General features: G+C 38.4%; 1 protein-coding gene across 1 annotated transcript in view; it reads right to left on the bottom strand.

Annotated features, from left to right (window-relative positions):
* The window catches only part of DGLUCY (D-glutamate cyclase), a 33,816-nt gene that overhangs the window by 7,221 nt on the left and 11,149 nt on the right, over window positions 1-15,446 (bottom strand). Inside the window, exons 5-11 of the mRNA XM_058807292.1 lie at window positions 14,597-14,795; window positions 12,840-12,990; window positions 11,328-11,450; window positions 8,620-8,811; window positions 6,357-6,617; window positions 5,207-5,306; window positions 3,442-3,590 (exon numbers count right to left, since the gene is read on the bottom strand). Coding sequence (XP_058663275.1) covers window positions 3,442-3,590; window positions 5,207-5,306; window positions 6,357-6,617; window positions 8,620-8,811; window positions 11,328-11,450; window positions 12,840-12,990; window positions 14,597-14,795 — 1,175 coding nt within the window. The remainder of the gene's footprint in view (window positions 1-3,441; window positions 3,591-5,206; window positions 5,307-6,356; window positions 6,618-8,619; window positions 8,812-11,327; window positions 11,451-12,839; window positions 12,991-14,596; window positions 14,796-15,446) is intronic.

Here is a 15,446-nt window from a genome sequence, read left to right as displayed (position 1 = left end):
CTACTCCTTTCTGTCTGCTTTAATAATCTGCTCACATTTATTTCACCATTGGGAGTTAATGGTGCTTTCAAAAATCTCTTTATTGGTAGTACTTTTCAAACAGGTATTGATATAATCCTGGTGCTTCTATCCTCATATATAAACATGGAAGTTTTACTGCTTTGTAAGAATCACACACAATATTCTGCTTTTTCTTACACTCAAAATTAAAATTTTTGCTCTCAACATTCTTTAAAAGGGCTGTGATGAATTCTTGTCCCATGAAAATAACCAACAGTTTATTTAACTGAAATATATTGCTCCATTGCTCAGGGCTTTTTCTATGTGTTCTGCTTTGCTTTTCCTGTCTTTGTGGGAGTCCTGTCACCAGGATGGCTGCACCATGAGTAGATCTATTGCTGTGGATGGATCCCATTTGTGTCACACTGGAAGGAAAGGAACACCCATTGAAAAATCTCCTCTCCCATCTGTTTTCTTCTTCTTCCACACATTGCCAGAGAACTGTACTTTACTGTAGATCTCCAGGGTGAAATTCACCTGTGCAACACAGCCATCCATACATGAGCCAGTCAGCTTTGCTGCTTTTAAAGTCAGCAGAAAGAAACACTCCCTTCACACATTCAGTTCATCTCACCCCAAGGCAGACATCTCAAATATAGATGTCTGAAAATAGGCAAGATGAGTCCTTTTCTAAAGGCCCAATTTCTTTCCAGGCAAAGGAAAAATAGTTCTGCTGGATCTTCCATGCAAGCTCCCACTGACTACATTGTTTTCTGAAACTGCATTCATGAAATATGCAGGAGATATCAGTCTTCTGTGCTAAAAATCTTTTGTATGAAAGGAAAATGTGTGACCCCATTTTTTCATGAAGTACTTTGGAAGGCTTTTAATTAGCTCCTATATAAATAGCAGATAGCTATGTCAGTTGTATGACAGCTGAAAAAATAATATGTAGTTCCAGTAACATTTCTTAATCTTTTCTTTCAGACTTATGTGGAAAATAAGTCCCTTCCAAACTCAGCCTTTCATGGCTTCTTACTCTGTGAATTATTCAAGGCTGCTCCTCACTCCCTGAGTTTTTAGGATGTCAGTACCCATACAATTCAGGCATTGCTCATGCTTTGTCTGTGGTCAAACTACCAGATCAAATTTTTTTTTAAAAGAACACAGATCTTGTTTTAAATGCAACACTTGACAGCAATTAATCAGCATGTAACAAATGTTCTAACATTTCCCCTTTCCACCTACTGACACAGTGCTTCTTGCTACAGAGCACACTATATAAAGAACTTCTGTAGGCTGAAAACTTGATCTTTCTGGTATTCTAGCCTATAAGGTTATTCAAGTACTCCACCCTAATTCTGTACAATATTTGCATTTATTCTGGCACTAGTCATATGCCTCCAAATGCCTACTGACCACAAAGAAAGTTGAAGACAGCCCCACCAGAAAAAAAAATTATCCTCATCAGTAGCAACACATTGCTATCAGTAATGGGAGACAAAACACAAAGGCCACAGTGGCCAAGTTAAACTACACTTGGCAGAAAGACACTGAAAAACCCAACATCCAACCCAAGAAATTGCTACCCAATCAAAATAACAGACACAAAAAATGAATGTGATCAGCAAAACAAGAAATGTTAGCTGGATAACAGACAATGTAAGAAACAATTACATTGCTTTCTTACAGATACCCAGTCAGTTCTCCAGAGCAGAATATCCACTTACACAAATGCCATGGGAGAACAGAGCAGATCCCTTCATTGTCCTTTAAAGCCTCTGACTTGTTAAACCATTTTCTATGCAGAAATCTCTTCAGATAAAGTTCACAGCACTGAGACACACTGAATCTGAATAACTGCTTTTCTTCTTTTTCACAAGCCTGTGGTATTTTTTATTAATGACATTTCATAGTATATTTGAATATTTAGCGAATGTTTGAAACAAACTGCATTCTGCTGAACAGATTCAAATTCTCAGCTGGCTGAACATTCCAAACTCTAGTAAATGAATAATATACTTTGAGCTGCTGTGGGAGATATTTGAAGAGATTAGGGTATTTTTACTAAAGAAATCAGGTTGTGATGTTATGTAAGTAGCTGAAGAGATCAAATTCTTTTATCAACAACCTAAAATCAGGGACAGGAGTTGAAACTAACAGCAGCAGATGAAGCTCTGAGGCAATTGCTACACATCTTTATAAAACAGAGCTTTTCCTATAGAATGCTTATAATACTTATTCAGTCAATCTTTATCCTCTGTTGAGACTGCCAAGACAGTGCCATCTAGAGTGCTTCCTTTTGAATGTTGGAAGGTACATCTTATGAAGAGGAAAAAACCCTGAATTAAATCTAAATACAAAGTATTGCAAATTTTACAATAATAATACATATCAGTGAAGTCCTCTGCTACACAGCTTTTAAATCATAACAATAGAGTGAAATCAGACTATGCATTATCTCTGCAGAAGCTCTCTAAATTCTGTGGAAACAATTGAAAACCAGCAAAACAGAGAAGCCAAAGTTCCCATGCTTTTGGTAATACTTAGGAGTGAGTCCACAGCAATGTAAGAAGAAAAAAAGCTAAATCAGCAGATGTGACAGAAATCAGTCTGGTATGGGTACTTATTTCTAATTTGATTTTAATATTTACAGAGATCATATATCTCCAAAACTCTCATTTGGGCCACACATGGTAGCAGGAAGCATTTGATCGTACAAGGATATTGTACAATGGTCTATGGTATATTTTTTCCAAACCAGATATAAATAAGTTTTCAAGAAAAAAAAGTTTGTTGCCTAAAGAGAGGAGCAGAATGTTGACCAAAGCATTCTCATTCTAAGTATTAGCAAAGGCCAGTGTTATTTATGTGGGAAGGACAAGGCATTCCTTTCAAGATTCTTACTGTACTCATGGATTTTGTTGGAGAAGGCACTATTTTAATAGATGCACATATGTAATCCCTGCTTAAAGGAATGTACTGCTAAGGACAATATAAATAAAGACTCTATCCAGACTGCTTTTAACTTAGGTGCAACAATCATAAAACCAATACTTTAAAAAAGACTGTTACCATCCAACAATCATTTATGTTCTATGTTGCCTTCAACACAAAAAAATACAGAATAAAATCACTATCAAAAACTGCACTTAGAGTGTATGTACATAGACTTGTGTCTAGGTAATACATCTGGGCCTGCTTTTTTTTCCTTTTTGTCCTTAAATAACTTTGAAATATTTTTTTTCTGGCTGTGAGAATCCTTCAATAGAAACCTGTAATTTTTCTACAGCAACAGTGTCTTCAAATCCAATCCCAACAAACAGCTGCAGCCTGAAAGCAGCCACTCAGCACCTGCCTCCTGCTCCTCTTCAATATCAGTAGGAGTTCCTGCTCTGTGCTTCTCTTGCTTCTGACAACATCACACAAACTCACACTTACCTGTTGTTGTGATTCCTGGAATGGTTTGTGCAGCTAAAAATAGTTCATCTATGGGATCCACAAGATGTTTAATGTTAACTTTCCTGGCATTGTAATAATTGCCATCAGCAGCCATCCCAGCACGCTCTATTGCTACCAGGTGATCAAATCTGGTCAGAGGTGGGTGAAAAAACAGAGGGGAGAATTCAAAGCTGTGATTTTCACATGAAAAATACTTCTGTTGGCTGCTTGTACTTGTTTCTATTTTTTGACCATTTGGGATTCAAGGTAAAACTTGGACACTGTTTTGTTATTTCTGAATGTAGTTGTCTATGGTTTTTTTTCCCAAAGGTTAGTTTAGGGTTTTTTAAATAGCTTTACTGCAGCTCCCCTAAACTACATTTGCTACCAAGAAATTGAGAAGTTCCTGCAATCCTCCTAGCCAGCAATCCTTTGGGTCAGCCATCTGGCCTGGCTCTGTTTCACATTAAAGCAGACAGTATCTTCTAAAATATTAGTCTCTGTAAGTGCATTCAAAGAAAGCAAAAAGTGGAAAATTAATGATCATCTAAATCCTTATTAGTGCAAATATATTCTCTGCTTAAAGTACATTTCTTGGCAAATATTCATCAGTTTCTAGTTAGGCAATGTTTGAGTCTTTAGATTTGGAGGATTTATTTTTAAGTGCATGGCTGTTTTGGTGGTTATGAAAGTAGACAGATGTACTGCAGCTGTCCTACATTTTAAGTAGAACTACAGTGCTCAGTTCTGCCACTGTATGTTAGAATTAAGTTATTTTGCTTCTGTTTCTCTGATTTTACTGTTAAGAGGTTACTAATTCTGCTGAATTACCTAATGTTTTTGTGGGTGGGTATCTACAGGGATTCCAGAGACCTTTAGCAGGTAACTTGTCTACTTAAAAATATACTTACTTCAGCCTTTTGGGACTAAGGGACCAATTTAAATATAATATGCCTATACTTTAATTAAGCTTAGCTATAAAAGACATTTTTAAAACAACACATAAAAAATAAAGACAGTATCATGCATACTGTTACAGTACCCACTAACTTGTGGAAAGAGATGAGAATTCAATAAGTTAATGAAGCAAATACCAGCGTGAAAGACCTTTTTATTCAAGAATGCAAACTGAGGGCAACTATATTAAAATACTTTACAAGGAAAGATCAATAAAAATGAGCAATGTACGCCTACTTCAAGGAAATATAACTTGCATGCTAAGTAATGAAATAAGCATGCAGCTACTTAGCAAATTCTCCAGTGCATTTACCCTAATCACACCATTACAAACACATGACATTTTATTAAGTCAGATCAGATTCCCTAGCTGTCAGACTAGAGCTAAAGCTCTAGAAAATGCACACTCTCCACAGCAGTTTCCTTAGCTCTTTCACTGACTTTGATATAATAATTTTTGATCTTCTCACAGATTTAAAAAATGGTAAAATAATATATAGTGTGTGCACATATATTTATAAATAACAGCTGAAAATATTTTAGAAATTCTTTGAAGGAAAAGAACTATTGATATATGAAGAATTGTTTCTTTTTTGTACTCCAGAAGTGCATAATTGCAGAGTAATGTGGAATTCTGTACTCAGTGTATGCTCCAATAACAGTGTTTGGCCTCAAAGTTTGCTCTGTGCATTCAAAGTCTTAAGGATTTACTTGCAGCCATTGTGCCTTCTTAGACCATGGTCCTTATTTTTATTATAATTTTGCACAGTAGAGGTGTTACCCATTCTCAAAAACTGAATGTACATACCTAGGTCTTTCAGGATTCCCATTCTCACACAAAAACATTAAAGCTGAATTGGCATTTTCCCTTTGATAACTCAATAGAGGGATGGGCTTCTTCAGGATTCCTACAGGAAAGCAAAATGAAATTCAGATGCTACATATTTTTTAATGTATCTTTGAGTAACTTAAAAAAAAAAAAAGAAAGCAAAATTGCTAGAATAGTAAGAATTCAAGGTCTTTACACAGTTCTTGATGAGCTCCCTATATCCTTACTTTAAATTAAACTTCTTTAGATGTAAATGCTGTTAAATGGGACCTTGAAGTAGAAAACAGGTTTACAAGAATAAGAACAGACATCCACAATTTATCACATCCAGAATCAGTACTCAGCTATGTACACATTACCTTAATGCCAGCTAGATTAACAATATGTCATCATGAGCAGAGCTTAGAGGATGAATTCTGATTCATTCTCTGGGGAAAATAATGTCCTGGACTAAGTGACAGATTAAAACTTGTTGCAGTGTGAGCTCATTCCCTGTTTTACTTCCCAGTACCTTCCCAGGTGTGGCAATACCTCTCTCCCTTCCCCCTCGCCCCCTTGCTGAATGAGTTCTGTTAATCAGGCTTAACATTCCAGCAAGGCTTTGTGTGGTTGGTCACTTTCAAAGGATGCCCTTAAGGCCTGAGGGTCATTGGCCTGTCTGGGTGTCCCTCGTTCCCTGAGACCCTGCCCCTCCCACCTGGTTGGTGCTCACCTGTCCCTTCCTCTCCCCCGTCCCTGGGCTTAAACTGAGCCAAGACCATGCCTCTTTTATTCTGTTGGAGCTGTTACCAAGATTCAGATGTCTGTGACCACAGAATAAAACTCTGGATTAAACCCTCCGACGGAATCCGCTCCTTTTGTCTTCACTGTCGTCTGAAGCCTTTCCATCAGAGGTCAACTGAGTTCTTACAAGCCTGGCTTCTTTCCAGTGCCTAGCTGCTACATCCAGCCAGCCAAAGGTGTCCACTGAGGTGAAACACCACAGTTGCCGCCTTTGGCCCAGCAGCAAGGGTCAGACAAGCCCAGGCACGTTCTACCTGGTAATATTGGGATCTTATTCCAATAAAAACTGAAGCAAACCTTGGCTGAAATCAGCAAGATATAAAACTGAAAACCCCACGTCTCTTACCTAGTTGAACAGCTTCTTCAATAATCTTTGTATTCAGCTCCATGGCTCTGCGATCCGTAACCATGGCAACCCGTTTCTGCAGGGCCTGCAGCATGGCCGCGATGGCCAGGGCGCCCGGGGGGCCGTCGTTCTCCTCGGGGGGCTGGTGGCTGTAGTGCGTGGGGAATCCCGTGGTCACCAGCACCGAGCCCGCCCGCGACAGGGCCAGGCTGGCCCCCAGCAGCTCCCCCTGCCGCCGCAGGTGCCCGATCCCCCGCTCCCCTGGACGAGAAGGTTGAAAGAGAGCAGTACGCTTCAGTGTATCACTCTCCTTTTCAAGTTTGCCTCTGGGTGAAAGTACATGCTTTAGTGACATAAAATGGGTTAAAAAAATAAAAGAGAGAAACCTCTGGTCAAGGCAGGAATTGGGGTAATTTCCTCAGGAAACCTAAGAGATCTAGGATATGAGTAATGAAGATAATGGGCCGTGCTTCCAGGTTAAGAATGGTCAGGTCAGCTTTTGAAAATTATTATACCTAGCTTTTCTAGGTATAAATGTAAATAGCTTTTTCTGAGAGCTTATTTCATATTATTTCCTTTCCTTAGGCCCTCTGTTTTCCTTTGACAGTCCTGCTAGATCATGTTTAGCTACTGAAGCTGGATTGCAAGTCAAGCATCCCATGCCTTACAGAAGTTCTGATGCAGACTTCAGATGTATGAACTGATCCTTTGTCTCTATTTAACTCTGTCCCCTTTGGGAAGAGTTAATTCCCAAATAAATTTCACTTAATGAAATTATTAACCTCAGAAGTGAGGTTTCAGAGACATTGTAAGTTTCCTGGGGACTTCATAAACTCAGTTAATGCAGTGGTATCCAGGTGACTACTAGAAGTTCTTGTAACACTTCATGTAGCAGAGAACCACATTATCAGACCTTGAGAAATAGGTGAATATTAACAGGAGTCTCTTCTCATGGGTCAGTCCCTAACTGGGCAACACTATTACCTGGGTATCGCTCTCACTGTTCAAACACTTCCTATCCCACATTCCTTCCCTGTCACTTGGAAAAAGTTCACAGCTCAGTTCTTTCGGTTTGCTAGTACTCAAGAAAACCATGAGTACCAGCATGATGGGCTTATAGAGGTAAGCCTTCACTGGTGTTTTCCCGTCTCCTCACAGATTCATCCTTCTTGCACCCCTGACCCCCACATTTTCCTCTTTTTGTCCTCATTTTCCCCTTTGGCATTTCTCCTGTTTCTCCTAAATAACACACAGGCAATACACAGATAATGGGCAGAGAAAAAAGTTCAGAAAACTTAACATAAGCAGAATACAAGTATCTGAGAAGTGGGATATATTAACTGAGAAAAAGTACTGTACTCTCCCTTAGCAATAAAATGAGCTAACTTTTAAGTTAGGAACTGTATTTCTGCAGAGCATGGCATCATGCCAAGCCAGCTCCAGAGAGTGGGAAAGGAGAGGCCTTGTGAGTAAAAATAAACAGACCTAAATGTATGCACACAGCCCAAACCCAGAGCTTGGGAGTACTGGGTGTAAGCTGTTTTCCACTACTGCCTACAGAGGATTTCAGAAAATTTATGGCACACTGAGCTCAGACTTTACAGCAGCCAGAGGGGACTAGCTCAGTGTGTATTTTAGGAATGGTTGCACTACTCAGTGTGCCTTTACTTCCCTCTCTTCCTTGCACACACAGGCAGCCCCACCACTCAACCTTCTGTGGTGACCGGGTCACTTTGGTCCATCATACAACACCTCAGTGATGGATATGTCAGCAGAAATTAATATAATTCCACTGTCAGAGAGTGGTGTCTGAAAAACACATGCAACTACTGGAATTCTCTGGTAAGACCACAGTAGGCATGAATATATGTAAAGAAGTGTGCTATTTACTCCACAGGGAACACCCATGTAGCTGTTACCAGCAAGCTGAGGCACTCTGTACTTCCCATACCAATTTCAGTTTTACTCAGTTCTTATTCCCTGTGGACTCTGCAGTCTGATTCTGTGTACTTTGGGAGCATACAGCCATCAAGATCAGATACTCCATTGTCCACAATGAATGAATTTGGCCAGACTCTGATATTAACTACAGTAACAGAAAGTATAAGACCTAGTTATATAAACTCACTGTATTCCATAAAGAATTCTTAAAACCCTCTTTAGATTCTTAATGTGTTGTTAAATCTAAAATATCTAAAAAGGTCAGATAGGTGGTATCTACCCCATAACAAACCCATTAAAGGGAGACAGGTTTTGTTTATACCTGGATCTACTCCAATTAGGGTCTCCAAAGTATTTATCTTTTGGGCTGCTTCTGCTGACACAATGCTGAAATGCAGAGGATCTTGAGAGATGCAGTGGACCTGTGGGGCTCCTTCTGAGGAGCTGACTGTACCTCTCTCTAGGTCGGTAACGAATGTGCAGTCAGGAGAATTGGTAAAAGCTAACGGAGCTCCTAAAATGAATGAAAAGACTTCAGTTAAATGTTATTATTGCAATGTAACAAATTATAGGCATGATAAAGTTTCAAAAAGCCACTTAATATAACAACAGAATCCCTGCCTGATGACACTTACAAAAACAGGTGATATTTTAAGTTACATTGGAGCAATTAATACACTTTGAGAAAGAAATGTGCACATGTACATCTGAAAATTTTTTTCACTTTTAAAAAGCTCATGTGGGTTTGGATCAGTTTTTTCCACAATGTCCTCTTTGGTCTATGTAGGAGGATGGACCATAAGTAAATAAAGGTAGTATAGAAAGTTATCTTGCCACCTAAAGAGTTGCAGCTGAGCCAATTATTAAGGATTAGGAGCAGGCCTGATTTTAACTGGCCACAGCTGTAGCCAATAAGAAGAGTGTTATAAAAGAGTGGATTGGTTGGCTGGGGGGAGCTGGAGTCAGTTGGCTGCTGTGAGGATAAGGAAGTGCCTAGAGGAGCTGCCTGTGAGAAACATCAAGGAGGTATGAAATTCTAGCAATATGGAACCTTTGCAATATAATGACAATAGGTCTAAACTTGAGGTAACCTAAGAATGGAACTCTGGTACCCTTCCAGAAGGTCTGTTGTGATGGCATTTCTTTTCCCAAGTCACCATGACCTATCATGGGGCCCTGGTCTCCTGGAGATGGCTGAACACCTGCCTGCCCATGGGAAGCAGCAGTGAGTTAATTCCCTGTTTTGCTCTGTTTGCATGTATGGATTTTGCTTCCCCTGCAAAATTGTCTTTATCTCCGTACATGAGTTTTCCAGCTTTTACTCTTCCAATTCTCCCCCTGATCCATGTCTGGGGTTACACCATGGCAATTTAAACTGGCAAGGAGCAATGTCATAAGTGGACCAGTAAGTGTTAGCAAAGGAAATATTAGTGACCTCTAAAACCCTGGAGAAAAATAAGCTTCTTTAGACCTGACAGCCTAGTAGCTTCCTAAACTGAAAATATTTCCTGTCTTTATACTGATTCCAAAAGTCTGAATCTTGGTAATACTTGATTTGTCAAAATTGGCATGTTTTTGGGTAAATCATAACTGGTATACTTAAACAAGAAAAACCTTCTTGGTTAGGAGGGTGAAAGTGGAGAAGATGTTTCTTTAATAAGTACATATGTGCTTGGTTGGAGCTACATCTGTAGGGACTCTATGGCCAGCAGCTTAAAGCACCTGGGGAACATGGTTGTTGAGGTTTACTATAGCTCACCAAACAATGTGAGCAGAGGTTTTTTGTGACCAGCTAGCAGATTCATCTAAAGTATGGGTACTGGTGGTGTGGCAGATTTTAAATGTCCTAGCTGAGAAAGTAGCACAGCAAAATAAAATCTATCCAGGAATTTCCTGCAGTGTACTAATGACAACTGGTTTTAATATAGAAAATGGAGAAATAAATGAAAGTGAAAAGTCTGTTCCAGGCAAGGGCAGGATAGACAGCCACATGTACAACAGATAGGAGAGACATTGGCAATTTTTTTCTTTTTTCCCTACCACAAGGATGCATAAGGAAGATGAATAGGTTTGCTGATGAAGCCAGGAAAGAATAGGATTTTCAGCATGGATTTAGGACTGGAGAAAAAAGATTGTATGTAAGAAAGAGCAAGAAGACTCTTCTGAGAGCTGAACATATTAAAGCAGGTGTTGGGAGAAGTTCAGATAAACATCTGTAAGAAACCAGATCTGAAAGAATTCTGAAGGGAGAGAAGGACAAAGCAGATAACCTCCCAGGGTTCTCCCACATATATTGCCTATGATTTTTAGGCTTCTTTATGGTATTTCATTTCACATAGTGACTAAGAGAAGTATATAATACTGTTTTACTATGGTTTTGTTGCATTTTCTTGCCCTTGGTGCTCATACATGCATAAATGACTGCACACAGTGCAGAAAAACTGTACAGAAAAAAAAGTTTCACTTATGTAAAATGTCACATTTACTTAATTTTGGAGAAAACTAAAAGCTCAACATTTTCCATGAGACACTTCAGAACCCTTTTCCATGTCAATCAATTTGGTAGCTCTTGACAACATTTTGGAAAAATTTCTGGCTTCTCTCTTTTTATTCCTTTTTATTTTTTTCTTATTCCTTTTTATTTTTTTCTTTTTCCTTTACTATTGCTTTACTTCAATGTAGTACAAAATAATATTTTAAAAGGAAGAAGCTTAAAAATTAATGCTTTTAAAATTCTTGGTTTTTATAATGCTAAAAAAGCTGTTTTGATGTTGCCAGAGCTGTAGATTTAAACATTTAAAATACACAAAAGTGGTGAAATTTCAGTAAGAATTTTCTTTAAAGTAGACCTGTATTTCACAACAAAAACTCTCCTTCCAAAGGCTTTTGGTTGTTTGGGGTGTATTTTATCTTCCCCTAAAATCAAGCCTTCTAATCAGCCAATTGAGTATCCTTTTAAAAAAAGCAAAATAAAGCAGAGAGAGAAAAGTGATTGAGGGATAATTTAAAGAGTCTCCAAGCAGCACATACGGCTGTTGATAATTGCTTCTACTCCTGTTACTCCTGAGGCCCAAAACACTGGAATGTCACCAGGGTGAAGGTGAACTGGATCGCCATAGTCTGGTTTAGAAAGATCTTGTATTCCCAGCAGACCTGGAATTGATCAAAAATGAAATCATGAGCGATTCTAATTAAGCAGTAATACTGCAAAGCTGGGGGGTGGACCCCAAACATCATTCTATGACACTGAGCTCAGAGTTCAGGAGTGTCAAGTCCCCCTAAAGTGGAGCATTTAGTTTGCCTTTGAGTGCACAGCTGACTTGATTTCCCTCTTTCTGTACTTGATAACACCAGTAAGAATGTATTTACCTTATTTCCTCAACAAAATGCAGTTTAGGCATCTATGCTGAGTTTCCAAGATAATATAAATCTTCTGGATCAACAGAAGAACTCTATTCATAGCACTGGCAAACAAGAATAAATGATTGCAATGCAAAATGAGTTCTTTCTAGAACACATTTTCTACTGTGTTAACTTCCTACATTCTTTAGCTAGAGAAATGATCAATCTCTCTTCTCCTCTCTGTCTTAGATAAATACATCTCACTCTTAGCTGCCTTTCATTAAATTGTCCTTTGTTTTATTCTAACACCTACTTGTAATAATCTGGGTCATTCTGAACACTTGCTATCTTCCCTTGGTTTTAAATTCTTCAGATGCTTTAATATACCACTCTCTATTCTGAAATTAATTTATATAATCTGTATGTATGTTAATTTACTCTTTTGCACTGATTTATTACTAGTTTGTCAGGCTTAAGTACTCAGATATGTTACTCAAGTACATTACTGGAGTGTTGTGTTAACCAATGACATCTCCTTCCATGGCCTGCAATGTGACCCTTCTGTGTATGTAGCCAATGATTACCAAACTTCTGACAGCAGGAGGGAAATTATTGCAATCTATCTTCATATTACAGGTGTTTGTTTGGTTTTGCTCTTTTTCAAACGGCCTCCTCTTAACTTTTTCATTTTTGTTCAAACTAGATTTAAAAAACATCTTGTCATATTTCTATTCATTTTGTCTTAAGTGTTTTGCTCATTGTATGCTATTTCAGTATTTTTTAAAATAATGCAGTATTTACTTTCGCATTCAACCACTAAGGCACAAGATGCCTCCACACATACTTCTCCCCATGCTGTCAGTCATTGCTATCCTGTCACTGGAATCTCTGACAGCAAGAAAGTATTCACATATAAATGAAACTGCACACATTTCAGAAGAATGTGATTATACTTCTTACCACAACCACCCCTGCCAGATAACTTATCTACATCTGACAACTATCTTTTATCTAAGAAATCTGTGTATTCAGCTCACTCAAAACCTTTTTTCTTTTTTCCTTCTATATTCAGGTTTGTGACCATTAGAAAGAATTAAGAAATTAAGTGATGCAGGTATTTCAGTCCTACCACTTCCCATGCTTTCCCCCTCACTTGTGTAAAGTCAGGTGTGTGCAGAATGAGAAGTGAAAAGCACTGACCAGGGTCACCTATGTGAATTGGTGCTCCATGGGCTTCTTTTAATCCAGATGTTGCTGACACAGCTACTCCCAACTTGCTTTCAGGAATGGGTCTCATTGTGACTACTAAGTTGCAGTGAAACATAGAAATGCTGTTGCAAGGCACAGATGTCTGGCAGTTCAAAAGAATCCAGTGTTAGCAGGAATATTGAACAATGTTTCTAAAGTGTCAGAATAAATAAAACTAAATCTTTGTGCTGCACTTGAGTTTAGAAAGGCTGCATGCTAACACTCATTTTAAATCCTTTTGAAAAAAATTCTTGGGATAATGCATTTTTTTTCCTTTAAGGTTCTATCATGTAGCTGCATCATATACATCACTAAAATTTTCAACTTAATGCATTCATTGTTTTGGTGCACACAACAAGATGAGCTCAGTATGTTGAATATTAGCTGAAAACAATGGTGTGTCCCCCCTACAGAAGGTGAAAAAGCTAATAGAAAATTATGGCACACTTGCAAATCTACTTAGTCTGACTCTACCCTCTGTAGTTGAATACAGAGCCCAGTAACATGGCAGGGTCAGCGGCTGCTGATGGCAGCACCCTCTTGTACAGAAGTTGCATGACAGTTCTATACATACAAATAGTTCATGCCCCTACAAAGGCTCTATGGAATTCATCATCCTCACCAGCTGGGAGGCTGAGCTTTTTCTATTTAGAAAGAAAGCAGGTCAGCTTTTTAGGAAAAAATGTCAAATTTCTGAGTTGTAGTTGAACATAAACAAGACATCCAGAGAGCTGGAGCTGTCAAGAAAATGTTCATTTAAAGCCTTTATAATGATAATAATCACACCTGTCACTTAAGAAACACACTGTGCAGTTCTTCACAGCATTAATGTGCTATAAACTGTAAAATTTTCCTAATTCTGAAATTCTAGAACAGATACATAGTTGTATTTTTTTTCTTTACGCTTGGTAGAAGGACTCACGTGTGAGTTATGCTTGCACCTTTGTTTGAGTGGAGTGTAGCATAGATTGTGTAATGATAACACTGAAAATAACAACCTTTCTCCAGCAGCACAGCAGCTGAACTAAATGAAAAAGGCATGCAGATGCATACTTCAATGTTCTTAGTATTAAAGGGTTTATTTACTGGAGACAATTATTCTAAGACTTCTGTTACCATTTAAATGTACACCACAAGCTTTTTGAGCACAGTCATAATTTTCAGTGCTATGGTAAACACCTCAAGTCATTGCTTTGGGACCATCTTGTGGCCCAGAGGCCTGGGTTTGTAGTAAATGTGCTGTTTAGAGGCTCTACTGTCACAGGAAAAATCCAGAATGTGGCTGTCAGGCAGAAGAAACCACTATTGTCATAGTTTTAAAAGGAATAGGTTTATAAAAGGAATACTCCAACTGCCAACAGGGGCTGATATGGAGAGCAGGACACATGTAAAGACATGGTCAGAACAGTGCATGGATCACTGGGTAAAACAGAGGGGGCAAACCAGAACAGAATCCACATGAAATGGCTGCCACAGGAAACAGGGAAAGCTTTGTCACAAAAAATGAATAAAAAAGGAGATTGGCCTTACACTGAACTGAGGCTGGGAATGTTTTACCCTGTGTTTTCAGCACTAGCACGTGTCCTTAAGTTACTGTGTAGGTAGAGAAAAAAAGTTCTGATTTGAACAATAGGTATATGCAGCTAATGTGACTATGGGTGAAACTCACAGGTGAAATTACAACAAAGATTGTGTGTGCATATACTTACTTTGTACATGCTTGCATTACATTTTTGCTCAACGTTTCTGATAGGAATGCCAGCTCTTTGGATTGCTTTTTCAGAAGAGAAGCTGCACCCTAAATAAAAAGTCACCATGTCCTTGAGTTGTTCAGAATACTCCTTAAGGCTTTTCAGTGATCCAGTACAAGCTCCATGCTCATATTTTCTGTACTGTAGGCAATCAGTTCTAGTGAAATAAGAAGTTATCACAGCTTTGTCATATTTTTTAAAAACAAGGTGAATTGGTTGAATTGACATAAACCCAGTGTGAAACCACACAATACAGCCTGCTTTATCCATTTTGTTCTCTCTGACTAATAACGAAACAAACACAGGCAAAACCCCCAGAACATGCACAAACCAAGCTGACAGACAGAATGTTAGAGTTTGAGATTTTTTAGGTTTTATAGGTAAAGGTCCCTTATGCATATCTTGTCTCAGGCTTTCAAAAATTAGGGAGCTGGTTTGAACCATGTTTTTAGTGTTTACCATAGGAGTACATATTTCAAGTTTCAGAGACTCTACAAGTATAATGCAGGCACCCTGACTGTGTTTGTAGTAAATAAAAGAAATATAAAACCCTATTATTGAATTCTGCAGGGTCAGACTGCAAAATATTAAAAAATTACACAAAATTTCACCTTGGGATTAGAAAAATTACTTTTAATAATGACAATTATCATAACATGTGGCTCAAGAACAAGATAATCAGGCTGTTATACATGGTTTTCACTCAAAGGTATAACTCCAAGAACCTTGTTCAAAATCTTCAACAGTGTAACCAGGCTGTTTCCTCAAATTCTCCTAATCACCACCAGCATTCACTTCAGAATATTGG

The sequence above is a fragment of the Ammospiza caudacuta genome, chromosome 6 (genome assembly GCF_027887145.1).
Source record: "Ammospiza caudacuta isolate bAmmCau1 chromosome 6, bAmmCau1.pri, whole genome shotgun sequence".
In the NCBI taxonomy this organism is placed as follows: domain Eukaryota; kingdom Metazoa; phylum Chordata; class Aves; order Passeriformes; family Passerellidae; genus Ammospiza; species Ammospiza caudacuta.
Note: the sequence above shows the minus strand (reverse complement) of the source record. Positions and strands in the feature narration are given on the sequence as shown.